General features: G+C 41.9%; 1 protein-coding gene across 8 annotated transcripts in view; it reads left to right on the forward strand.

Annotated features, from left to right (window-relative positions):
- DMD (dystrophin) overlaps nucleotides 1-26,392 on the forward strand; it is a 3,436,004-nt gene that overhangs the window by 3,350,148 nt on the left and 59,464 nt on the right. For all 8 annotated transcript variants that reach the window (XM_077482558.1, XM_077482560.1, XM_077482557.1 and 5 more), the window contains 2 exons: nucleotides 11,059-11,217; nucleotides 17,818-18,061. In XM_077482558.1, coding sequence (XP_077338684.1) covers nucleotides 11,059-11,217; nucleotides 17,818-18,061 — 403 coding nt within the window. The remainder of the gene's footprint in view (nucleotides 1-11,058; nucleotides 11,218-17,817; nucleotides 18,062-26,392) is intronic.

Consider the following 26,392-nt stretch of genomic DNA (forward strand, 5'->3'; position numbering starts at 1 on the left):
CATTAACACAAATATCAAGCCATAACCTCTTAGCATGTGCATCAATTTGTCCAATGTTACAAGTCCTCCTTATTGTAAAAGAAATATAGCGTAAAAATCCGGTATAGCACACTCATGTATGAGAGGAAAAAAGGCGGTGCAAAAGCAGGGTAAAAACAAGAATATCACGATTTTAGGCTTTAGTCCATATACAGACTCTAAGACACACTCTAATCTCTTTGAGTCCCTTGTATTGTTGACACTATATGTGACCACCGCCGGAAGTAAGGAATCCCTGCTTACCAGATGCAATGGACCTATAAAAGGTCGATGACGCTTGTGACTGATTACCCTGCCAGGGCCTTTGAACTGTGATCTGGTTTGTGATCAGTGGTCCTGCATACAGTCTCTCTCTCTCTCTCTCTCTCTCTCTCTCTCTCTCTCTCTCTCTACCAGCTGTCCAGAGGTGTCCCACTCAGAAAAAATAGAAAATGCTCCGAATTGTGTAAATACAACATTTTTATTGCTTAAAAAAATATCTTCCATACATGGAGGAACAGATAAGCTTTTATCTGTTCCTCCATGTATGGGAGATCATTTTTTTAGCAATAAAAATGTTGGGTTTACACTATTTGGAGCATTTTTTATGGTCAGACAGTAAAAAATATAAATGAGCACCCGCACTTCCGGGACCCGTAAGGTGAGATGACGTCAGCAAGTCATCTGTCCTACTAGTTTCGTCAAAAATTGACATCGTCCTGGGGCACGGGCGACGTACTGCATCATCGACTTTTATACATAAAAACAAACCAAGCCTTGTTTTGATATCCGAGAGGACAGTTCACAAACAAGCCTCAGTTTCACTACCCAAGGTTTAATTATATATTAAGCCTCCTTTTTGAGATCAAGCTGGACACCGTTGATATACTTGCATTCAGTTAGTTCATTATCTTTAAAATGCTGGACATGTAAGAAAACAAAGATTACACAATTGCTTTACATGTTGGACATTTTAAGAAAGCAAAGGTTACACAATGCCTTACCAATAGCTATATCACTCCCAAAATTGGTCCCTTAAAAAATTCATAAACTAAAAAATGGACATAGGCAGAAAGTCTATCTAGGGTTACTCTGCAGTTGGCCTCTATAGGCAGCCCTACACATTGCACAAAAAACACACAATTGAAGAGAGATTTGTACACTTAAAAACAGAAGTTAGCGGAATGTCTAACAGGCGACTCTACTACTGCCCTCTATAGGATGCCCTGCACCAAATTGCACCAAAAAAATTAAAAATTTCATGTAAAATTAAAGAGAAAATATAAGAAATATCTAAAGAATTTTTTAATTCAACCTAATCCACATCAATATTTTGATTTGATGTAATGCCTATTATTTGAAGCTGGGTAAATATCCTCCTGGGTTCCAGATATTATCTCAAAAGTGTACATAATATTTACAGTATGCGTATTTGTATATCAAAGCAAACTCACTACGAAACATAGTCCTCCCCACATATTGAAGTCCACAGGCACATTGTAGAAAATAGACCACCCCTGTAGTAGAACCGGTAATGAGAGGTTTTATTTTAAAGGTACCTGAAGAGCTAGTGGCTGTGAATTACCGAACATTTCAATCCCGACAGCCATTGATGGCGCAAACTTGGCATTTCCTACATTGATAAAATCCAAAGAGGTTCTGGAAAAAATATAATTAACCTAGGACTAATTATTATCAAGGCAAATTTCCATACTCTCTTAGGAGACGAGGAGGAGTAAACCATAATTGCAAAGGTAAACATGGATATCTGTCCACACAATCCCAGTATACCAGACCTCAAGACTCCCAATACAAAATATTCTTCCCCCTTCAGGGTGAGGAGGCAACTGGGAATCTGTATGGACCCAGAAATTGATATAATGGTGGCAACACTCGTGCTGATAGTGATTGGGGTTATCGGGGAACAGGCCCTAGCATGCAGAGGGAAAACTGCATGCAGAATCCCAGTGGGAATTGTGACTCACTGCATCCAAATGAGTATAGAACAGAATGGCTGGGGTTTTCCCCAATCCAATTAAGTGGTCAAAAGACCTATAGAGCAAAGAGAGGCACTAGAGTGGGGAGGAGAGTACAGCCAAAAAAAGAAACAAACGTAAAAGGGGATGGAATTTATAATCTAAGGAAACAAACCCTGGACCTTCACAAATATGTCCGTAGAGTGAATATTAAGAGCCATCATCTTTCTAACCCTATTAAAGAGAACAGGGTAATTTCAGGAGATATACAACATTCAAATTTGTCAAATGCCTCCTTGTTCAACCCCCCAGGAGGGCTGGCCCCAACCCTTAAGGTATTCCGAGACTTGGTTCTCAGAGATCTTGTTGCAATTGAAATACAAAATGTAAAGATGCAAAGGGATTTAGAGCAGGGACTTGATAAGCTCAGCACTAATAAATAATAAGGGGGGGAGGATTGTAATACTGGATAAAAGGGATTATGTCATAGAAATGGAATGTATATTGGCAGATAGGGAGAAGTATACATTAAGGAAAGATCCAATTAGAGAATGCACACCTGTAATATATTGCCTGCCCAAGGTTCGCAAAAGTCTGACTTGCCCTCTGGGACATCCGATAGTGGAATTGATTCTGTAACATTCTGGGTGGGCAAGTATATTGACTATCTGCAACCCTTGGTTCAAAAAATGCCATCATAAATTAAGGACACACAATATTAATATCCTGTCCAATTGCCACACAAGGACAGGAATGTGGCTTGTCAGCCGATGTGACCTCATTGTATACAGTTATACCTCGTGCAATAGGCCTATCGGCAGTAGAATATTACTTGGACAGGGACTCGGGTCTGTCCAGAAAGCAGATATAATTCATAATGGGATTGTTTGGCTTTGCGGCATCCCATAATTTTTTGGTGAGTAATTCAGTTTTGCCACCAGGATAGGGGTGTCTCCATGGGGGCTAAATATGCCCCTAGTCTGGCCAATATTTTTATGGCCTAGTGGGAGGAGGATGTCATCTATGCCCATCAGAGATCCAAATTGGTCCTGTGGGCAAGATATATAGACAACATCCTCCTCCTATGGGACGGAGATGGAGACAGCCTTAGGGACTTCATGGAACCCCTTAATGATAGAGGCATTGTATTGAATTTTGAAGTCAGCAGAGAGGAGGTGCACTTCTTGGACATAAGAATGGAGCCAGATGGGTTGATCACCAACTTTTTTTTCAAACCTGATAGGAATGCCTACATTCCCTCGGACAGCTGCTATCCTAAAACGTGGCTGAAGGCTGTGCCCACGGGACAATATACAAGGTTGAGACAGAACTGCACTAAGAGAAATTTAAAGAAAAGTCGAGGGTACTCACAAAGATTAGTTGATAAAGGATATGAAGTTAATTCCATCAAAAAAATTGTCAACCAGGTCCAATAGACTGATAGGAGCTAATTATTAAAGAGGGATTCCACCAAAAAAAAAAATATTAAAAGCCAGCAGCTATAAATACTACAGCTGCTGACTTTTAATAAATGGACACTCACCTGTCCCGGGTTCCAGCGATGCCGAGGCCGATCGATCGCTCGGCTCTCGGCTGCTGCCGCCACCATTCTAGGTGAGGGAATCAGGAAGTGAAGCGAATCGGCTTCACTTCCCGGTTCCCTACTGCGCATGCCCGAGTCGCGCAGCCCAATAGGAAATCTCTGCGCTGTCACTGGGACCCGTGTGTATCCCAGCAGACAGCGCGGCAGGGCAGGAAATAGCGTAGACTCCCACGGGAGTCTATGCCCGGAAGTGGGTGTAAATACCTGTCTTTGACAGGTATCTCCACCCCCTCCCCCCTGAAAGGTGTCAATTGTGACACCGGAGGGGGGGAGGGATCCGATCAGCGGAGGTTCCACTTTAGGGTGGAATCCCGCTTTAAGGACTCAAACAGCTGGGAAGGATGTAGAGGGATCTAAAGGACCTTCCTTAACTTTTTTATTACCAGTTATTCGACATAACACTGGAGAATAAAAAAGCATCCAGAAACATTGGCACGTTTGTGTGTAATGATAAAGTTATTTGATTCTTCTTACTCTCAAGACTGCAGGTAGTCTTTAGAGTGGTTCCTTCACTCATAGATAAAATTGTCCCTAGTATTTTGAATCCATCTAAACCAATTCCTTTTTTCCAGAACCTCTTTGGATTTTATCAATGTAGAAAATGCCAAGTGTGTGCTCTCAATGGCTGTCTGCATAGAAACGTTAGGGAATTTAAAGCCACTAGCTCTTCAAGTACCTTTAAAATAAAACCTTTCATTGCCTGTTCTACTACGGGGTGGTCTATTTGCTACAATGTCCCTGTGGACTGCAATATGTGGGCAGAACTAAGTGGGCATTGCAGGTGAGATTAAATATTAACATTAAGAAGGGCTTTCCAAAGCATTTTTTTTTTTTTTTAATTATGCTTTGGCACACAATAAAGACCCTAAAAACACCATATTCTTTGGCATCGATATATTCCACTGTGGCTCACTAGTAAGGGGGATCTCACAATTGGAGATTAAATGGATTTTTAAGGTGGGGTGTTTTTCCCCTTTGGACCTTAACGTGGATGTAGATGTCGATGCCTTTGTAGACCACTCATAATCCTGAAATAGGGGGTTATGATTTATTTCATTTTTAGAATATTTTCTAGAATATCTGAAAATGTAATCTGTTTCATAGTCAGTTTGCTGTGCTGTAGAAATACACATACTGTATCTATTATTATGTACACTTTATAGAGATAATATCTGGACCCCAGGAGGATGTTTACCCAGCTTCAAATAGTTATTACGTTGAATCAAAATATTGATGTGGGTTAGGTTTCATTTAACTTTGTTTTCGATATTTTCTTTTTTTCTTTTTAATTTTACATTCAATTTTTCATAACATCATTGCAACAATCGGGTCGATTTTCATGTGCAATTTGGTGCAAGGCCTCCTATAGAGGGCAATAATAGTGGGTCTCCTGTTGGACATTCCGCTAACCTCCAGTTATAAGTGTATGAATCTCTCTTCAATTGTGTGTTTTTTTTTTTGTGTAATGTGTAGGCCTATAGAGGGCAACTACAGAGTATCCCTAGATAGCCTTTCTGCCTATGACCATTTTTTAGTGTGTGAATTTTGTTAGGGGACTAATTTGGGGAGCGATAAAGCTACTGGTAAGGCAATTGTGTAACCTTTGCTTTTTTACATGTCCAACATTTTAAAGATAATAAACTAACTGAATTCAAGAATATCAACAGTGTCCAGCTTGATCTCAAAAGGAGGCTTGATATATAATTAAACTTTGGGTAGTGAAACCGAGGCTTGGTTTTTTAACCGTGTTCTCGGATATCAGAACAAGGCTTGGTTTGTTTTTATGTATAAAAGGTGATGGCGCAGTATGTCACCGTACCCCAGGACAATGTCAATCTTTGACTGAACTAGTAGGGCAGGCAATGTGCTGAGGTCATCACGACTTACGAGTCCCGGAAGTGCGGGTGCTCATTTATATTTTTTACCGGTTGGTGCTTTTATCTCTTCCTCCATGTATAGATTTTTTTTTTTTTAAGCAATAAATACATTGGATTTACGTTACAGAGACTGTCTGCAGGACCACTGATTGCCAACCAGATCACAGTCTAAAGGCCCTGGCAGTATAATCAGCCACAAGCGTCACTTACATTTTTATAGGTCCAGTGCATCTAGTAAGCAGCCATTCCTTACTTCCGGAGGTGATCACATATGGTGTCAACAATACAAGGGACTCAGAGATTAGAGTGTGTCTAAGAGTCTGTATATGGACTAAAAGTCTAAAATTATGATACACTTATTTTTACCCTGGTTTTGCATCCCCCTTTTCCTTTCATACAGGACTGTGCTATACTGGATTTTTACGCTATTTATGTTTTTGTAAACCTCTTTTCCAATAAGGAGGACTTATAACATTGGACAAATTGATGCACATGATGAAAGGTTTATGGCTAGATATGTGTTAATAATATGCGTGACTCTGTTCTAAGCCTGAGCCCATGTAGTGTCCATCACAGAATAAATGCTGTTTTTAATCTTGTGCCATCTGAAAGCCCAAAGATCACGGGCATCCAATATTGCATTTCAGCCTTGTCCCATGTGCACAGAGATATCTTCAGATTTTCTGAATCTTTTGATATTATGTACTGTAGATGATATTTAAAGTCTTTGCAATTTTATCTTGAACATTGTTGTGAAACTGTGGTGAACCTTTGCCTATCTTTACTTCTGAGACACAGACTTTCTAAGATGCTCTTTTTATACCCCTGACCTTTTGCCAATTGGCCTAATTAGTTGCAAAATGTTTAACACTTCCTTGTAAGTACCACTTTGCCAGCTTTTGTAGCACTGTCCCAACTTTTTGGAGACGTTGCTGCCATCAATTTCAAAGTTACCTTCTTTGTTTCTTAAAAAGGTACATTTTGGCAGTTTAAACATTTGAGATTTATTTTTTCTATTGTGAATAAAATATGGGTTTATGAGCAATTCATTGCATTCTGTTTTTATGTAGATTTTACACTGCCCCCCCCCCCAACTTTTTCGGAATTGGGGTTGTATGCTTAAATGATATATTTTCTATTTTTACATCATGTCACCAGTCGGTTTCTCCGATCACCGTCACACCAGTTTATGCCCCAAGATAGCCTGATGGTGCTCTTTGGATTTTGTGCCTCCATGTGGCTAGGCTGTGAAAGTCTTACAAATGGTTATTGCCATACTCCAGGAGTAGAATATGTTTGGGTGTAATTGTAAGTATGTGTTTGCTGCCACTTACTAGTAGGATATGCGTATAGGTATTGCTATGGATGACACTACACTAAGCTGTATTCCCTGACCACTCATACAAATGCAACCCTTAGAGTACATTGTTTTCCATGCAGTGTTGGTTGACTTTTGTAATACTCAAGTTACAATGGCCAGTACATATTTCAAACATTTGTAAAAAGTTGCACACGTGGTATCCCTATACAATATGAAGTCATTTTGTAGGTGTTTTCATTGTCCTGGTGCTCCAGGGCCTCTAAAATGTGATAGGCAGTCTAGGAAGTTAGATACGTTGTTTATGCACCTATAAAGCTTGAAAGTACCCCTTGGATTTTGAGCCTCTATGTAGTTGGGCTGTAAAAAAAAAAGTCTTACATATGTGTTAGAACTATCCTTAGATGAGTAGCAGAATGTTTGGGGTGTAACTAAGTATGCCTATGCTGTGTGTGAGAAATAACTTTCTAAAATGACAACTTTGTGAAAAGAAAATTCTTAATTTTCCAAATTGTGCAAAACAAAAAAATGGAAAAACTCATGCCTCCAAGAAAATAACCTGGACTGCCTACTTTCCAACAAGGGGTAATTCAAGGGTATTTGTCTATTCTGGCATTTTAGCGCCTCAAGAAATGATAGGCAGTCCATTACATAATTTGTAGACGCTATAACTTTCACAAACTAATATATGTCGATTTTAGATTTTTTATTTTTTTTTAACAGTAAACAAACTTTATTATTTTTTTTATTTAATATTTTTGTGTTTCCGCACAGTCCATGACAAAAATAGATGCATATCGATACAAAAATGTAAAAGCGTCACATAACTATCTGTACATTATGCTTATATCACATTAGTTATTGACAGTGCAAGTTAACTTACTTTACTCTAGTGATCCAAGGGATCCCTAGAAAACTCTTGGCATTAGAAGAAGAAAGAAAGAAAGAAAGGGAAGAAGACTGGGGATTGTCTTACTGGCTCAGCCTACCCGGTCATGGAGGGCCCTCCCGGAGATGCCACAACTCCCAGACCCTATTATGAGCTTCCAATCTATCCTGTATTCTGGCAATCATTTTTTCCAGCAACGTCCTTAATTCTGGCGTGGAGGGCCTCTGGCAGGGGGGGGGCGAGCGCTTTTTCCAATTTAATGCCACCAGACAGCTACCTGCTGTCAGGACGTGGTGTACCAGTTTCTTATGGGGTACAGGGATTTTAAGTGGGGCCCAGCCTAGTATAAAAAACTTTGAGGAGAAAGGGATTAAGCTCCCAACTAGATGAGACAGTAATTGCTGGACCGAAGTCCAATAGGGGACTATCAACGGGCAGTTCCAGTATATGTGTAAGAGGGTGCCCCTGTCCCCTTGACACCTCCAGGAACGATCCGAACTAGCTCAGTAGATGGCATGCAACATATCCGGTGTCATATACCAAAAATACAGGAATTTGTATATGTTTTCTTTGTATAGGGTACAGAGCGAGCTCTTCGCCGCCTGCGACCAGATGGCCCGCCATTGTTCCATATATTGGATATAAATCCCTTCTGAGCGGAGCCCGCTAGGACCAAGCTCTCAGAGGAGGTCGGAGGGGAAAATTGCAGGTTAGGTGCAATAGATAAGACATAGTGGCTAATCTGGAGATACCCGTAGAACTCCTGGCATGGTAGATCATGTTTAGTCTGTAGTTCGGCAAAGGACAGCAATCTGCAGGACCTAGGGTCCACCAGGTTCCCAAAGTGGAAAAGGTTTTGCGTTGACCACGGCGAGGACATTTGGTGTGTGAGGCTATCTGGTACCTTGGGGTTACATATAAATGAGGTCAGGAGTGATTTATCTGAGGTCAGGTTATGCTTGCGTGAGAGATTGCGCCACAATCATCTAAGTAGGGACATGGGGCCTAACAAACGTTCAGGTTCTACCTCTGAGTTTGCGCTCCATACCAAGTTGTTCGGATGTACTGGGGCAGGCCAAATTTTTTCTATTTTCGTCCACTTATTGTAGGAATATTGAGTAAACCAGGAGGCTATCGCTTTAAGTTGAGCCACCTGATAATTAATAAGGTTAGGATATGCCAGACCCCCGTCCGAGCGTGCGGCCATCAGCACTGACTTTGGAATTCTATGCCTCTTATAGTTACAGGTGTATTGGAGTAAATCCGATTGGAGCTTTTTTTGGTGTCCGCAGTGTAGCTTTTTATCATCACACATTTTGTCACCTTGAAGACCATCAAAGTTTTCACCCCTAAAGTAATTTTTTCCATTTGTAGGCCAATCGAGAATAACTTGATCATTTAGTCCATACTAGCAAATTACATATAACCAGGTATTTTTACTAATTGTAGGGAAATTTCAATTGAAAAACGCATCCAGAGTGCACAGTTGGACAAATGTGCGAGATGTTGACAACCTCAAGTGAAGGTGGAACCATGTTGTTTTTTTGTTTGTTTTTTTTACCATATTTGGGTTACCAAGCAGCCAACACTGGGAAGTCCCCTGCTTTTGGACAGTACTTTCATGGCGCTGTGGGGAGATGCCAACTATCCATTTGATGACCGCCCCATAACAGATTTACTGCTACAGGGTGCCACACTGCGCATGATCACATATATATACGTTATCCTGCACTTCAGGTATCAGGCACGAGAGCGTGCCACTGCCTGCTCACTCACACTGTGATTTTACACAGCGAGAGCTGATCAACAGGTCTCACGGGCCTAATGTCCGCCGGCATCTGCTGATCATTTGGTACACTGACACAATAGCAGTCTGCTTATGTAAACGAGGCAGATTGCCGTTCAGTCAGTACAGAAGGTATGGATCCTGTGTTTCTGTAAAGCAGAAACACTGTTCCACGCTTTTCACTAGTAAAAGCACCTCCCCACTACACTGAACACACAAGCGTACAGTTAACCCTTTGATCGCCCCAATGTTAACCCTTTCTCTACCAGTGTGATTAGTACATTGACAGTGTTTATTTTTTTAGCACTGATCACTGAAATGTCACTGGTCCATAAAAAAGTGTCAGGTGTCCGATTTGTCTTCTGCAATATCACTGCTATTACTAGTAAAAATAAAATCCCATTGTTTGGTTTGCGCAAAAGTTATAGCATCTACAATCAATATACACGTTTTTTTTTTTTTTTTTACTGAAAATATGTAGCAGAATACATATTGACCTAAATTGATGAAGAAATTCGATTTATTTTTTATTTTTTTTAATTGGATGTGTTTTAGAGCTGAATGTAAATACAGTTTTTTATTCTTATTTTTCTTTAAATTCTCGTCGTCCTTTGTTTATAGCACAAAAAAAAACGCAGAGGTGATCAAATACCACCAAAAGTAAACACTATGTGGAGAAAAAAAGGACATAAACTTTATTTGGGTACAGTGTTGCATGACTGCGCTATTGTCAGTTAAAACAACGCAGTGCTGTATTGCAAAAAATGGCCTGGTCAGGAAGGATGGTAAATCTTCTGGTGGTCAAGTGGATATACTTTTAACAAATGATAGTATAGTCTATGCTGGGCTGGATGAGGTTTTATTTATATACATATTTCCAAAAAAGTAAGTATTAAGTATTATGTAAGTATTTGTGTGTGTGCAATATACCATTTTATATATACAGACTTGAGAAGAGATTTGGGCTTGGTTCACACTGCAGAGATGCAGGCACCCTGCAAATTTACTGCGGCTTCCCGCATCACATGTCTCCTAGCAGAAGTTTACACTTCACTATGCAAACTGCTGGGATTGTCAATTGAAAGTTAATGACACCCCCAAATTGATTTGCATATCGCAGTGCGAGCTGAAAATTCCAACAGGAATCAGATCGCATGGGTGTGAACAGAAACGATTCTGCTGCGGACCAAAAAAGGGTCCTGTGCAAGTTTGGTCCGAATGCGAAGTGAATTCAGCCATACTGTCTGTATGGCTGAAATCGCATCGCACAGATATTGCATGTGATTTGCACTGCAGTGAGGTGCGAATCAAGTCCAATGTCGGACATCACACCAGTGGGAACTGGCCCTCCAAAAATAAATGTTTACTCTGATTTACACTAAACTTAAAATGGACAATTCTAAAACTTTTTCTTTCTTAAATTAGGCATATTGCACAATGGACATGAGACCTCAGCTGTATAAAATTTTTAGGCTTAAATATTCGGGGGGGGGGGGGAGGGTTCCCCCCGAAGCTTGACTGCGGTCAATTAGAACTGATTTTAACTGGGGAGAACTGTGTGAAAGTAAATGTTCTTTTTTGTTTCCTGCAGAGATGATGAGCATTTGCTTATCCAGCACTACTGCCAAAGCTTGAACCAGGAGTCTCCTCTAAGCCAGCCCCGAAGTCCTGCTCAGATTCTAATCTCCTTGGAAAGTGAAGAGCGAGGGGAGCTTGAGAGGATTCTCGCCGACTTGGAAGAGGAGAATAGGTTTGTTCAACATTATGAATATTTATAAGTCTGTAACTCTTGAGATATTGCTATAAAAAAAATTACTCGTCCTAAGAACGATGTTACTCCACATATCCCTTTTGTGAATTAGTGGTGACCAAATCCAAACATGTCCCAACCTGTAATTTAGGACCAATTTTTAAGTGACACTCCGCTAAAGGATAGCATGTGTTTGTGTATGGGGAACATTCTGAAACTAGACCAGTCACTTATGGTGTACTAAAAGACTGGGTACTAGATGGTCTTCTGTTTAATTTGTGTTTCTAAGGGCTATAAGTGAGTTTATTGGATATGAAGTGCATTGGAGATGACTGATATCCTGGAGTTGACAGTAATATGAAACATGATTTACCATTGCTGTAAAATCCGTCAAACCGTGGTTACTGCAGTTCAGTATTTCTAAATGTTAATTAATGCACTTGAGAAAAGAGAATCCTCTCATGGAGTACGATATTGGTATATGCCCTGTTTCCCCGAAAATAAAACCTAGCGTGAATGACGGTGATGGCTGCAATATAAGCCCTACCCCCCAAATAAGCCCTAGTTAAAGTCCTTGTAGGTCTTCTTTTCAGGGTAGGGCTTATTTTTGGGGAAACAGGGTAGGGCTTATTCGGGGGGTAAGGCTTATATTGCAGCCATCACTGACGATCACGCTAGGTCTTATTTTCAGGGAAACAGGGTAGTGTTAGGCAGAACTACAGAAGAAACAGGTTTGAGGGTGCTCATTTCAGATGATTGCTAAATGATCAAACAGTTTGATTAGGCAACAAACAAAACAAATACAGTTCTAGGGTGCGTCACTAGAGGGATTGGTAGCAGGAGTAAGGAGGTATTGATTCCACTATATCCAATTTTAGCTAGATCCCCGTTGGAATACTGTGTCCAGTTATGGCGACCCAAAAAAACAATATGGATATAACTGTAAGGCTGCGTACACACGCGCGGACTGTTCGCCCAACTTTGTCCGTCCAACAGTTTCGGCAAACAGTCCGCTCAAACTTAGCATGGACGGACATGGCCACACACGACGGACGAACAGTTTGCTGAAACCGTGCGCGATGACGTGAACGGCACGTACGACGGGACGAAAAATACGACGTCCTATACACTGCATTATAGCTTTCGGCGTGAAAATCCTTTCTGAGCATGCGCGCAACTTTGTTTGACGAACAAGCCTACACACGGGCGGACTGTTCGCTCAAACAAGGTTTCAGCGGACAGTTTTTCGGAAATTCCGAAAAACCTTGTCCGTCCAACTGTCCGCTGAAACTGTCCGCTGAAAGCCCACACACGAGCGGACTGTCCGCCCAAACACTGTTCAGCGGACAAAGTTGGGCGAACAGTCCGCCCGTGTGTACGCGGCCTAAAGAAACCAAAAAATATAAACCACAATTAAAATGTATAAAGTTTATTGTACAGCCGTTAAAAACAATAAGTATTTCTTTTTCATACATCACGGGACACAGAGTCAGGCTAATATTCATTACCTGCCGGGTTATACTCCATTAGGTGAATGGACACTGGTAGACCAAAGGTCTTCAGACAGGGAGTTATCCCCTATATAACCCCTCCGTGGATGGCACGGTTTGTTTGAGCTCTCTAGTCTCACAAACGGTTCCAAAAATAAATCAATGGATTGACCAATCGGATCCATTTGACACAGGCTTTTATGCTTAGATAAATGGTACCTGAGCAAAGATGTCTCAGGATCCTGCAAGGTTTTGCCAGTAATGTGGCCTCCGAGCGCTGGACACTACAGCACTAAGACATTTCCTGCATGGTGCCGTACAGGTCCAAGGGAGTGGACCCTAAAAATGGAGGTCCAAGTGACAGGAACCCACCGTGAAGGGTGAAGATTGGGCCCTTAGCTTCTAGGTTGCCTTGCGCCTGAATGGGTAAGTGAAACCCCTTTATTTTATTATTGTGGGGTGTCCCAGTGATTGTAACAATCAATCTAGTTAAAGGCTTGGACATCTGTGTGCGGTGACCATACAGGGTAGTTCTGGGTTAGCTGTTGGTGTTTGAAAAGTGTAAATTTTTTTGCTTGTCTGGCTGTTTTTTTACCTGTAATAGTGCACGACGGTGTGGCGTTTTGCCTTTGTTCGCCATGGTGCATGTGCATTCGCAGGAGCGCCTTTGGGCTCAGCAGTTTGTTTGGCCGTGGCCTTTATCTGGGCACACAAAAATTTGCGTCACACGTGAATACAGTCACGTCCATTCGCCGGGACAGCACAAATGCGAGCGCGCACACCCAGCTTATTTAAGCTGCACATGTGGTGCTTCGAGAAGGCAGCAGTGGGACACAGAGCAGGCTCTGAACAAACACTTGCAGTGGTTTATTTTTCCTTACCCGTGTCATGTGAGTCACCAGGTGTTGCTTGGCAGGCTAAAGGTGTTTAGCAGGATTGTTGCATATAAGCTTGGTGAGCCCTATTAAAGGGTCTCCCTTCTGAGGTGTTTTAATTACACCCAAGTATTCTTTGTTTGCAGGCATTGAATGTCTTCCAAAAAGAGGAGCGGGACTAACCCTACAGGGAAGGGCACAGCTACATCATCAGTAGTTCCTAATAAACCTAGTAGTATCCCTAGTGTTTTATCCCCTGAAAGACCAGAGTCTCCCGGGCAATCTAAGCCACTGCGCCTTTCTGGTATTGTGCCTACAGTCAACGCTGCTGCTTCACCCTTTATCACGAAGGATGAACTGTCCTCAGCCCTAGCCGGGTTAGAGCACAGGATTGATGGCATGATTGCCTCCCTCCCGCAGGGTGCCAGGAAGCATGACAGATCCCCCTCCCTGGAGTCTCCTCGTCTGGAGCAGATATAGGTTGAGGATGGAGAAGAGCTTAAAGCTCAGGATTCGTGGAATGCCTGGCAGATGAGTCTGCTTCCGAGCAATCTGGACAAGGAGATATCCACTCGATGTCTGCCTCAGTCAGAGGTTTTTGATCCTGACTCTGACTGAAATGGTTCGTTCTGCCTTTAAGTTGCCTCTTGCAGAGGTGATTGAGCCCCCTCTCTTTGGGATCTGAGACCTTTTCAGGTTGCACAGACTTTCCCACTACACCCCCTGTTGGAACAGGCAGTGTATGCTGATTGGGAACATCCTGACAGGACATTTTGCCTCCTAAAATGTTTTCCCTTTTATATCCCATGGATGAAAAGTTTGTTAAAAAATGGAGCAAACAAGAACTTATCTTGTCTGGTAGATAACACACAGGGCTTGAAAGACCCTGTTCACAAGAAATTGGAATTGTTATTAAAAGCTTCCTTTTCCTTGGCCAGTCCAGCTGTTCAGCCAGCTGTTGCAGCAATTGGTATTTGCCAGTCCATAAAGGATCAAGTCAGACAGCCTGATAGGCCTAACAAGGAGGATGATCTGCTTGAAAGTAAGACAGATATTCCTCGAGCACTGTGTTTTTGCTGTTGATGCATTAAAGGATTCAATACAGCAGATTTCTCGTCTGCCTATCTTGTCTGTGCATATGCCCAGACTTTTATGCTTGAGTACTGGTCAGCCGAGCTTCCTTGTAATAAGATATTTGCTGGTTTCCCATTTCATGGGGAACATTTATTCCGAGATCACTTGGACAAAGATATCCAAAAGATTTCCAGAGGGAAGAGTTCTCTACTTCCTGTGAAGAAAAGCACCAAACGTCGCTCATTTTAAAAATCCAGGAACTGCTACCTCAAATGTCTCATTGTCAGGGTGGTTCCACTGTCAACAGGGAGCTAGGGCCAGGGGCAAGCCGCAAGACAAGGGCCAGAAAAGGACTTGGGTCTAAAATTCTTCTAAACCCAGCACCAAGCCCTCCTTTTGAGAGGACGCCCGCACTCCATCGGATGGCGGAAAGGCTGCTGCACTTTGCGGACATTTGGAAAACAACAATTCAGGACGAATGGGTCACCTCAATTATATCTTGTGGTTACAAGCAGGAGTTATGGGGGTACCCCCCTCAGAGGCTTCTAAGATCCAGTGTTCCTCCAAAGAGAAACTTATTGCTTCACGCTCTACATCATCTAGTGCATCAAGGAGTGATTGTAGAGGTTCCGGTATCCAAAAGGGGCACAGGGTTTTACTCAAACCTATTTACGGTTTAGAAACTAAACGGGTACACAAGGCCCATTTTGGACCTAAGATCCCTGAATAAGTATCTTTTGATACAGTCCTTTTGGATGGACGGTGTAGCTTCAGGATTTCCCCATCAGGGTTCAGTCTGACAATGCCACAGCAGTGGCCTATATAAACCACCCATACAGTACCAGGCATCTTTCAGCTCTGAAGGAGGTGAACTACATACTAGCCTGGGCAGAGGGACATTGGCCAATTCTATCGGCAGTCCATATCCCGGGAGTAGAGAACTGGAAGGCAGACTAACTCAGCCTCCAGTAGATCTGCCCCAGTGATTGGTCCCTACATTCAGAGGTGTTCTGGGAAATTTGCCAACGTTGGATGGCCAGAGGTCAACCTACTGGCATCTAGGTTCAACAAGCTACAACAGTTTGTGTCTCGAACTAAAGATCCTCTTGCTATGCTCTGATAGTTCCATGGAGCCAGTACTCCCTGGTTTATGCTTTCCCTTTGATCCCTCTCCTTCCACATTTGTTGCACAGGATTCAGAGAGAGGGGGGTTCCAGTCATTCTGGTGGCACCAGCCTGGCTCAGAAGGCCCTGGTTTCCTGGAGATTGAGAGACTGACAAAGGACAGCCATGGACGCTTCCATTTCGCCCCATTCTACTGTCTCAAGGTCCTATATTGCACCCCAATTTACAGTCTCTAAATTTGACGGCATGGCTATTGAAGCCAGGGTGTCAAAGGACCATGGCGTCTTCGGACCAGTGGTGTCTATTCTAGTGAATGCTAGAAAAGCTGTCACTAGGAAGATTGATCATAAGGTCTGGAAGACTTTTATATTTGTTGGTGTGAAGCCAGAAAATGGCATCCTCAGAAATATGTGATTGGGAGAATTCTCTTTTTCTACAGTCAACTATGGAAATCAAATTGGCTTTGAGTACAATTGAAGGTCACGTTTCGGCCCTATCAGTATTCTTCCAAAGGCCTTTAGCCTCCCATTCACTGATCCAAACCTTTATGCAAAGAGCAACTCACTTTCTTCCCCCCACTAGGTCACCTATGTGTCCTTGGGACCTGAACTTGGTGCTGTCTGTGTTATAGAAACAACCATGTGAACCTATTAATGAAATTCCATTAGACTTGCTGTACCACAAGCTAGCCTTCCTGATGGCTATCATCTCGGCTAGAAGGGTGTCGGCGTTGGCGGCCCTTTCATGCATCATGTTCTATCCTTTTTGCCAAAAGTGATGTCGGCCTTTCATTTAAATCAAGACATTATTTTGCCTTTTTTTTTTTATCCTCTCAGCCTCATTTGGCGGGAGATAGATGACTGCATTCTTTGGACATTGTCCAGGCAGTTGAGATCAGACTGTACTGCGGGCTGCCATATAAGTTCTGATGGCTATTGTTTAGCAGGGTGTCTCCCTCCCCTGAAGGCTATTGCTCTGGGACATCCCAGCAGGTAATGAATTTTAGCCTGACTCTGTGTCCCATGATGTACTCAAAAGGATTTTACAGGTAAGTATGATGTAAAAATCCTATTTTTTTAACAGCTGTACAACAAACTTTATACATTTTTAATTGTGGTTTGTATTCTTTGGTGCCTTTTTTAAAATTCTATCCATATTCGTTCTTTGGTTTATAACAATTATAAGGGTGCGGCACCTCTCTATATAAGCTGGCTGTCTTGCATAATTAAACAGTTCTGGAGACCCAACTTGCAAAATAATATTGAGCTATGATGAGATGAGCCCTAAGTCTGGCAACAAAAATGGTGCAAGGTCTACTTGCTATCAGAAGAGACTATGGAAATGTAGTAGCCTGAATGAACAAGCTAAAAGTGATTTGAAATACTTTTGTTTAAAAAAAAAAAAGAGCATTATACTTGCATTATACTTGCCGTCTCCATAATGGTATTTCACAGAGCGGCCCTGATCCTCCTCTTCTGAAGTCAACCACTGGCGTTGTCCACTTCTCCTCCTCTCCTGCATGTGCCCCTATAGGAAATTGTATGCTATGGGGGCACATGTGCGGATGCACTCTTGAGCTGGGATGTCTACATCCATAGACATGCACAGCGTGGCTTTCCCATGCCTCCACTCCTTCCTCACAGAATTTGACAGCAGCAGGAACCATTGGCTCCTTCTGTTGCCTGTGTGTTCTGTGGGACTAGAAAGAGGGAAGAGAAGAACTGCAGCCAGATGCAGCACTGGATCAAGGGAGGACTCAGGAGAGGGGGCACAGCAAGTGATAAAATACTACCTGGTGTCATTTTTTAAGGTGCAATATTATCAGTGTTATACAGAGCTCGATAACGTGTGGACATTACCTGAAACAAGGAGGAGGAAAGAATTGTTTTAGCATTTTTACTAAAATAAATCTGACCAAATTTCCAGCAGATAAAGTGAGTCAGTGAACTGTAAGCAAATATAAACATGCTTGGGATAAGAATAAGTGTTGGAGTAAACAAACTTTTTAATGTAGAATTTTTTTTTTTTCCAAACAGGAATTTACAGTCTGAATATGACAGATTGAAGGAGCAGCATGATCACAAGGGCTTGTCTCCACTGCCCTCCCCTCCAGAAATGATGCCAGCCTCCCCACAAAGCCCACGTGATGCGGAACTTATTGCAGAAGCCAAACTACTGCGCCAGCACAAAGGACGGCTAGAAGCTAGAATGCAAATACTAGAAGATCATAACAAGCAACTGGAGTCTCAACTGCATCGGCTCAGACAACTGCTGGAACAGGTATGGAAATCTTGATTTAGGTTAATCCTTAAAACACAATTGTTTTGATAGGTCACCAGGAGGTGTGGCAGAGACATTACCTGCTACATTGAGATTCCCAAGTTTAACCGCTTGCAGACTGCCGCACGCCGATATACATTGGCACTACAGCAGTGGGCAAATGTGCGTGCCTGTACATCCTCTTCAATATGTGGGCTAATGGGTGCGTGCGCCTGTCACATACTGCTTCACCGTGCCCGCAGGTCCCCTGGACTCTATGTATGCCGGTGTCCTGCAATCGTGTCACGGACCGGCAGAACGGGGAGATGTAAACAAGCCATTTCCCTGTTCTGCCTAGCAACATGACGGCTACTGCTCCCTGTCATCAGGAGCAGTGATCTGTCATGTTGTAGTGAGCCCTTCCCCCCACAGTTAGAATCACTCCCTAGGATACAACCCCTTGGTCGCCCCCTAGTGTTTAACCCCTTCCCTGCCAGTGTAATTTACACAGTTATCAGTGCATTTTTATAGCACTGATCGCTGTATAAATGACAATGGTCCCAAACAAGTGTCAAAGGTGTCTGCCGCAATGTCGCAGTCATGATAAAAATCATGATCACTGCCAATACTAAAAAAAATGCCATAAATCTGTCCCCTAATATGTAGACATTATATAACTTTTGCATAAATCAACCAATATACTCTGCTTGTGATATTTTTTTTTAAAAATGTACAATACATATCAGCCTAAACTGAGGAAAAAAAATAGTTTTTTTATATCTATATTTTTAGGATATTTAATATAGCAAAAAGTAAAAACCACAGAGGTGATCAAATACCACCAAAAGAAAGCTCTATTTGTGTAAAAAAAAAAAAAAATGTTTTGGTTTAACATCGCATGCTCGTGCAATTGTCAGTTAAAGCGGCGCAGTGCTGAATCGCAAAATGTGCTCTGGTCAGTAAGGGGGTAAATCCTTCCGGGGTTGATATAGCAGATATATTACCTTTTCTCTTTAAGTTTTAATAAAGTTAGGTTGATTTCCTGTGCACTGTTTTAGCATGTTCTTGTGCGTTTGTTCACCCCTGGGTAATAATGAGCCCCACATCCAATTCACATAGCAGGAGAATGTGAATGGCTCTCTATGGAGCCGGTTCACACATCTCCACAGCAGCTCCTGTATTAATTGCACAGGAGTCCTGTGTGTCTTTTGGTCCGTTTCAGGTCCGAATTCAGCCCAAGAAAAGGTGCTGATGAGAACAGGTATTTAGAAGTTTATATTTACTAAAATAATTGCATTTCCATTTTCTATGTACTGTGGGAGACCAGATATAGTGAATAAAGGGTCCTAGGTTTAGTACCACTTTTTAAACCAGTTGTTGGTGGAGCTGGATTGGAGGGGAAAGAGGATGCTAATATAAAAATGTATACTTTGTTCTGGTTACTTAGCTTTATTAACGTTTGAGCTTTATTTTATTTTTTTATTATTTGAATGCCCATTATCAGAGAAATGGAAACTGTAATTCACCCAATTCAAATTCAGTTCATCTTTGTGCTAATAACATATAACATATCCTGACTTCTATGTACAACACTGTAATATGTTTTAAAATATTATTAAATGGATAGGAGTTATGCAGGCAGATAGAAACGTGTGATAGTCTGTGGGCTTATCCGTAGCTCTGTAACTTTTATTGTAGTTAAAAATAAATAATTAAACTTAAAGTACTACACTAACACCAGGTTGCAGTTATCTTTGACAGCACTGCTACAGCACCCTTTCAACCCTTAATATAAAACAGACTTTTGAAGCATGAGGCAAGTTAGCACATCCTCATGTTGCCTCAAATGACAGTTGATACTTGCATTGGATTTTTAGGGTGTTTCAGCAGCTTTGTCTGGAGGATTATCATATTTCAATTGCCTTTTTATAATATACTCTGCATGCCTGTTACCTATAGTGACTTTATTTACATGTCATGGGTTCACTTTATCACTTGTATTATGCGGTCACTAGTTGAACTTTACGTAAAAGGTTAAAAACTGTTTTCCCATTCAATCATAAAAAAAATTACTTATTCCAGTTGAAATAGTTGACTTTTGCAAAATTTTCAAGCAGTACCTACATATAAAGGTGTTCTATCTGAACAAATGGCACAAAAAACTGACATGGTGTATTGATTTTTATGATCTGAATTGGCAAAAATGCAGATTTGTCATATGGGAAAAGTGCACCCCTACAATTACCCCCACTTCAAATCCATTAAATTACAATCCGGTGTTCCAAATTAGATGCCAATGATCAGAACCTCCATACAGAGTATGCAGGTAGAAACCTCCTAAGGCCTGGTGTTCTTTGCTATTTGACATATGTGGTGTCATATCATTGCATGTCTCTCCTGCAATAAAGAGCCTGTCAGCTCAGTTTGCAACAGCAGCTATCAAAAAATATCATTAGAGCAAGGTTAGTTTGCCATCAAACATACAGTGGATATAAAAAGTCTACACACACCCCTGTTAAAATGTCAAGTTTCTGTGATCTAACAAAAATGATATCAAGATGAATCTTTTCAGAACTTTTTCCACCTTTATTGTGACTATAAACTGAACAAGTTGAACAACAAACTGAAATCTTTTAGGTGGAAGGAGGTAAAAAATAAAAATAATAAAATAATATGGTTGTATAAGTGTGCACACCCTTAAATTATTATTTTGTTTAAGCATCTTTTGATTTAATTACAGTACTCAGATTTTTTTTCCTTTTTTTTTTGGGTATGCATATCGGCATGGTACATCTTGACTTGGCAATATTTTCCTACTCTTCTTTGCAAAAACACTCCAAATCTGTTGATTGCGAGGACCTCTCCTGTGCACAGCCCTCTTTAGATCACCCCACAGATTTTCATTGTGATTCAGGTCTGAGCCCTGGCTGGGCCATTCCAAAACTTTAATCTTCTGATGATACGATTCCTTTGTTGATTTGGATATATGCTTTGGGTCATGCTGAAAGATGAAGTTGCTCTTCATGTTCAGCTTTCTAGCAGGAGCCTGAAGGTTTTGTGACAATATTGAATAGTATTTGGAACTGTAACGGCTCCCCTAATATAAAGGGGGTTAACGCCGTTTACGATGTTCCCTCTCCGAGACACACATCCACTCGGTACCAATATCCACAGCTTAATGACCCTTTCCTATAGGAGCCGATCCCTCTGGCAAAAAGACGAGACGCACTCTGTCTCTGCTGTAGTAGGAATTACTTTATTAAAAACCAACATTGTATTTTTATACACAATTCAAGGCACATGCTTTAACATGAACAAGAGCCCAGCTCCACCCACACATCCCAAGACGTCTGCTATGCTTCAAACGATCCCACCCAATACACATCTTTTCCACAAAGGGTTAGCAGCCAGTCTGTCTGGCACTTTACAATACACACAAGAATAGACTTAAATGAACAATAGAAATGCAAAACAACTTAATTCCTCACCGCAATGACACTTAACCCCCACATACAATATACATCCAACTTATCCACAATGTATTATACAGCCTTGAATATGGCTATCACAGACCATATCGGGGGTTTCTTTTATTCACCCTGTGTCCAAAGTGACCCCCACTGTCACAGGAACTTAACATAATTCCCTCTACTTTTACTAAAGCCCCTGTTCTAGCTGAAGAAGAACCGCCCAAAGCATGATGCTGTCACCACCATGCTTCACGGTGGGCACGTGAAACATAAATGTGTAGCGCTTATGAAAGAAAGGCCATGTATATATACATGACAATAAAGTGAAAATCGTACATATGAATGTGAAACAATGTCCAGAAAATATGTGAAAAACAGAGTCACCAACGAGCACTCCCGTGGGTTCTGTAACTATAGCAATAGTTAAAAATAGAGGGAAAAAGTTCATGGGAGTCTCCCTTCCTAAACGGGAGTGTATCACTTGAATCCCAAAACACTATAGGCACACAATATTATACGCTTACCAGCGGTGATGGACACATGTACCATATGGCAGTGGGTCAAATGCGCTTGTGATTCTCCTGTTGGTAACACCTGGAGCTTGTGGAAAGGCGGATCTCAATCCCCGATCAGGAAGGTACACCAAAGACAATGGGAACGTGGAAAAATCAGCCAGATGAGGCTGCTAAAAAGAACTTGATTTGCAGTGTTTTTGCGCCAAACAGATCTTTTGGAGTTATGGCCAAAAGGTTCAACCTTGGTTTCATCAGACCATAACACATTTTCCCACATGCTTTTGGGAGACTTCACAAAATTTAGCCGGGCTTGGATAATTTTTCTTGGTAAGAAAAGGCTTCCGTCTTGCAACTCTACCCCATAGCCCAGACATATGAACAATACGGGAGATTGTTGTCACATGTACCTCACAGCTAGTACTTGCCAGGTATTCCTGCAGCTCCTTTTGTTGCTGTAGGCCTCTTGGCAGGCTCCCTGACCAGTTTTCTTCTCGTCTTTTCAAAAAGTTTTGAGGGACATCCAGTGTTCTGGATAATGTCTTGGTAATGTCACTGTTGTGTCATATTTTCTCCACTTGATGACTGTCTTCACCGTGTTCCATGGTATATCTAATGCCTTGGAAATTCTTTTGTAACCTTCTCCTGACTGATACCTTTTAACAATGAGATCCCTCTAAGTTGAGTGTGTGTGTGTGTGTGTGTGTGTGTGTGTGTGTGTGGGGGGGGGCGTGGCATGAACAGACATGCTGATCCGTGATCCCCGGGCTCCAGGAAGACTGGCAGCGGTGGTTCGGCAGGCTCCAGGCTGTATTATGACCTTAACAATAAACCAAGTGCAGCGCAATCAGAGTTAATAGTGGATTTGGACTTGAGAGAACATTTGAGAGCACTTCCTACAAAGAATGGCATTCAATTTCTTATAACCGCTGTTGAATCTTCCTGCAAGCAGGCTTTGGAGCGGCTAAGAGAGGATATAGGGGCACTGGGACATAGAGTGGAGGAAATGGTGATGGGCCAAGATATTAGACAAGGAGTGACTGATTTTCAAGAAGAGATAAAATACCATGAAGAAGTGCTGAACTCTCTGTTGGATCAGTTTCATAATCAAGAAAATAGAGATCGTAGGCAAAATATATGTATAAGGGGCCTGCCTGAAAAAAAAAACATTTTGAATTTCTTCAAAAGGTGATCAGTTTGTTTCAGCTAATTCCTTCCCCCCCCCCCCCTTTGTTGGTGATATAGGAAGCAATGCGCTGAAGTACCACTAAATAAGAATGGTATAGGAATATAAATGGAAGCCCAGGGTTCACAAGGTATCCTGTTCTTGTTTTTAACTATCTTTCCCCCAATAGATCGGTCCTGAGACAAGGGAGTTTTCTGCCAATAGGCGGAAGGGGGATGGAATCTCCAGGCACAGGTGGTGATTCATCCTCTCCTTAAGGGGGATGTGCCACAGGCAGTGACAGAGTAGTTTGAGTTTTAGATGGTTTTGCGTGTCTTTTTTAATTTATTTTCCCCTCTTCTCATCAGATGCATCCAGGGAAAAAGAGCTCAGAATGTGGGAACAGACATCAGTCAGGCAACAGCAGCTTAGTAAGAGATTCATGGAAGTAGTGAGAGAATGATAGGTAGGATGAAGATTGTATCTTATAATGTGAGAGGGCTTTGCTTGACTGGTAAGAGGGGCTGTCTCTGGCATGAACTCAGTCACATGAAAGCAGAGATGGTCTTTCTGCAGGTGAAGCTCTTCATGGCAGGGTTGACCATCTTCACCCATCCCTAGGTCCAGAGGAGTTATAATGGCTATCCACAAACAATGCCCCTTAGTACCTATAGAAATATGAGTAGACCCTTAAGGCCGTTTTCTTTTTGTTTAGGGCAAGATCCAGGGTCAGTGTTATACTTTCACTACTATATATGCCCCCAACAACCATACCGTTAAAATACATAATGTATATTCAAGGATCAATATGTTGTTGGAAGGATACCCCTGGATCCCCCGGAGGAAAAGAAAGGGAGTTTAGACTGTTGGCAAATAGATGGGAAGGGTAACTGTGCTAGAGTGGCCTCACAGGGTAAATTGTTACCACTGGCAGAGTTTGTTGTAATTTTGGGGGAAATACAAATGGCTGTATGGAAATATCATCAAATGACGGATTTGTTTAATAAGTGAAAGCATCAGATTAGGCCAACGAACCCGCTTACTACTTTTGAGGAATGGTGTGTCTATCAGAACTGGGTCATATGCTGTCTCGAACGTATAAGCTAGTTCTGAGTTCTCAAAATATGACTACTCCATATTTTATCCAAGAATGGGAAGGGGAGCTGGGTTATAATTTCACATCTGAACAAATTAAAAGGTGGTTGGGGGCAACACACCCTACTTCAATAAGTCCTCATATACAGGAGATGTCTTATAAGTTCTTGACAAGATGATATATTACACCGGTTCGACTAGCTCAGATATATCCATTGGTGGATGTTAATTGCTGGAGGGGATGTAACCAAAGGGGTTAATTTGTTCACTTATGGAGGCATTGCCCAAAGATTAAAGTATTTTGGGAGGCAATAACCCCTTGGATTAGGAAAATGACACACTCATAAAGCCTTCCCCATTACATTTTCTCTTTCATGGGACGCCATCATGTGCTAAGAGAAGCATTACTCCACATTTGCTAAATGCAGCTAAAATATTGATGCCTAGATTCTGTAACAGTCCAGATGACCCATTTATAATGGATTGGAATAGGGAGGTGGAAAAAATGGTGGCAGAGAGATGGATACATATGGTTAAGGCCAACGGAATACATTTAACCACTTCAGCCCCAGAAGATTTGGCTGCTCACTGACCAGGCAATTTTTTTGCAATATAGCCCTGCGTCACTTTAACTGACAGTTTCACAGTCGTGCGATGCTGTTCCTAGACAAAATTGACATCCTTTTTTTTTCCACAAACAGAGCTCTCTTTTGGTGGCATTTGATCATCTCTGCGAGTTTTATTTGTTTGCTATAAAAAAAGCGACAATTTTGAAATACCATTCTGTACTTTTTGCTATAATAAATATCCCTTTTTTTTAAGCATTTTTTTTTCTCAGTTTAGGCCGATATATATTCTTCTACATATTTTTGGTAATAAAAATCACAATAACTGTATATTGATTAGTTTGTGCAAAAGTTATAGCGTTTAAAAAAAATAGGGGATAGATTTATGGCATTTTTATTAGTATATGCACACATGGGCAAAATGGCTGTATTACGCCTCAGAAATGGGGTTGGATTAAACCCTATGGGGGGTAGTGCTGTGTTATGGATCAGATAGTCTGTTTGTTTTGTTTCTTTTCTTCTCCCCATGGGAAATGCAGTGGAGAGATGATTGATGTCATTAAAGGAAGAGAATAATTTTATAATAAAAAATCGGGCACAGGATAGGTAATACGTAATGAAAGCACATAAAGATGGGTGGATTGAAATATTTAAATTAAAGGCGGAGAGGTATAAAATTTATATGAAGCAGTATGGGATGGCTATATTGAATAAAAGCACTAAATATAGAACATGACAATAGTCATTTGAAATCCTATATATAATTTTCTCTTATATTCACTGACCGACACAGCTCCTCTCTGTAACTAAATGGGTTGTATAGCCTGCCATTAGGAGAAACTAGGCAAAATTGTTACACAATACACAGTACTTTAATCCCGCCCGGGATCCCGCCCCCCCCCCCCCCCCCATGGTAGCCTCTTTCGAGGCAGTACCTTATGCCCAGTTCCACACCAGAGTCCTGCAGAAGGAGAGCTTGACAAAATGGGACAAATCTCCATTGTCCCTGGATCAGCAGATCCAGGTGAACCAGCCAGTCAAGGACTCCCTGATCTGGTGGTTGAGGTCCCCGGGGATTCAGGCCGGAAAATCGTTCCTTCCTCTAAAATGGATGGTGGTCACCACGGACGCCAGTCTGTCCGGCTGGGGTGGAGTAATGGGGATTCAGTCTGCTCAGGGCCTCTGGTTGACAGAGGAATCCAAGTTGCCGATCAATCTGCTTGAATTGAGAGCGATCAGGCTGTGCCTCCACACATGGTCGGCATGTCTTCAAGGGCGTCCGACCAGGATACAGTCAGACAACGCCACGGCTGTGGCGTACATAAATCACCAAGGGGGGACAAGAAGTTCAGCTGCTGCTCGGGAGGTCGCTCACATACTTCGGTGGGCAGAGCAACACGTTCCGGCCCTGTCGGCAATTTACATCCCGGGGGGTGGAAAATTGGCAGAAGGACTATCTGAGTCGTCAGATGCTGGATCCAGGAGAATGGGCATTGCATCAGGAGATATTCAGGCGGCGGTGTCTGAAATGGGGCACACCAGAT

The sequence above is a fragment of the Lithobates pipiens genome, unplaced genomic scaffold (assembly GCF_037356315.1).
Source record: "Lithobates pipiens isolate NorthernLeopardFrog02 unplaced genomic scaffold, aLitPip1_a1.2 Scaffold_16, whole genome shotgun sequence".
NCBI classification, from domain to species: Eukaryota; Metazoa; Chordata; class Amphibia; order Anura; family Ranidae; genus Lithobates; species Lithobates pipiens.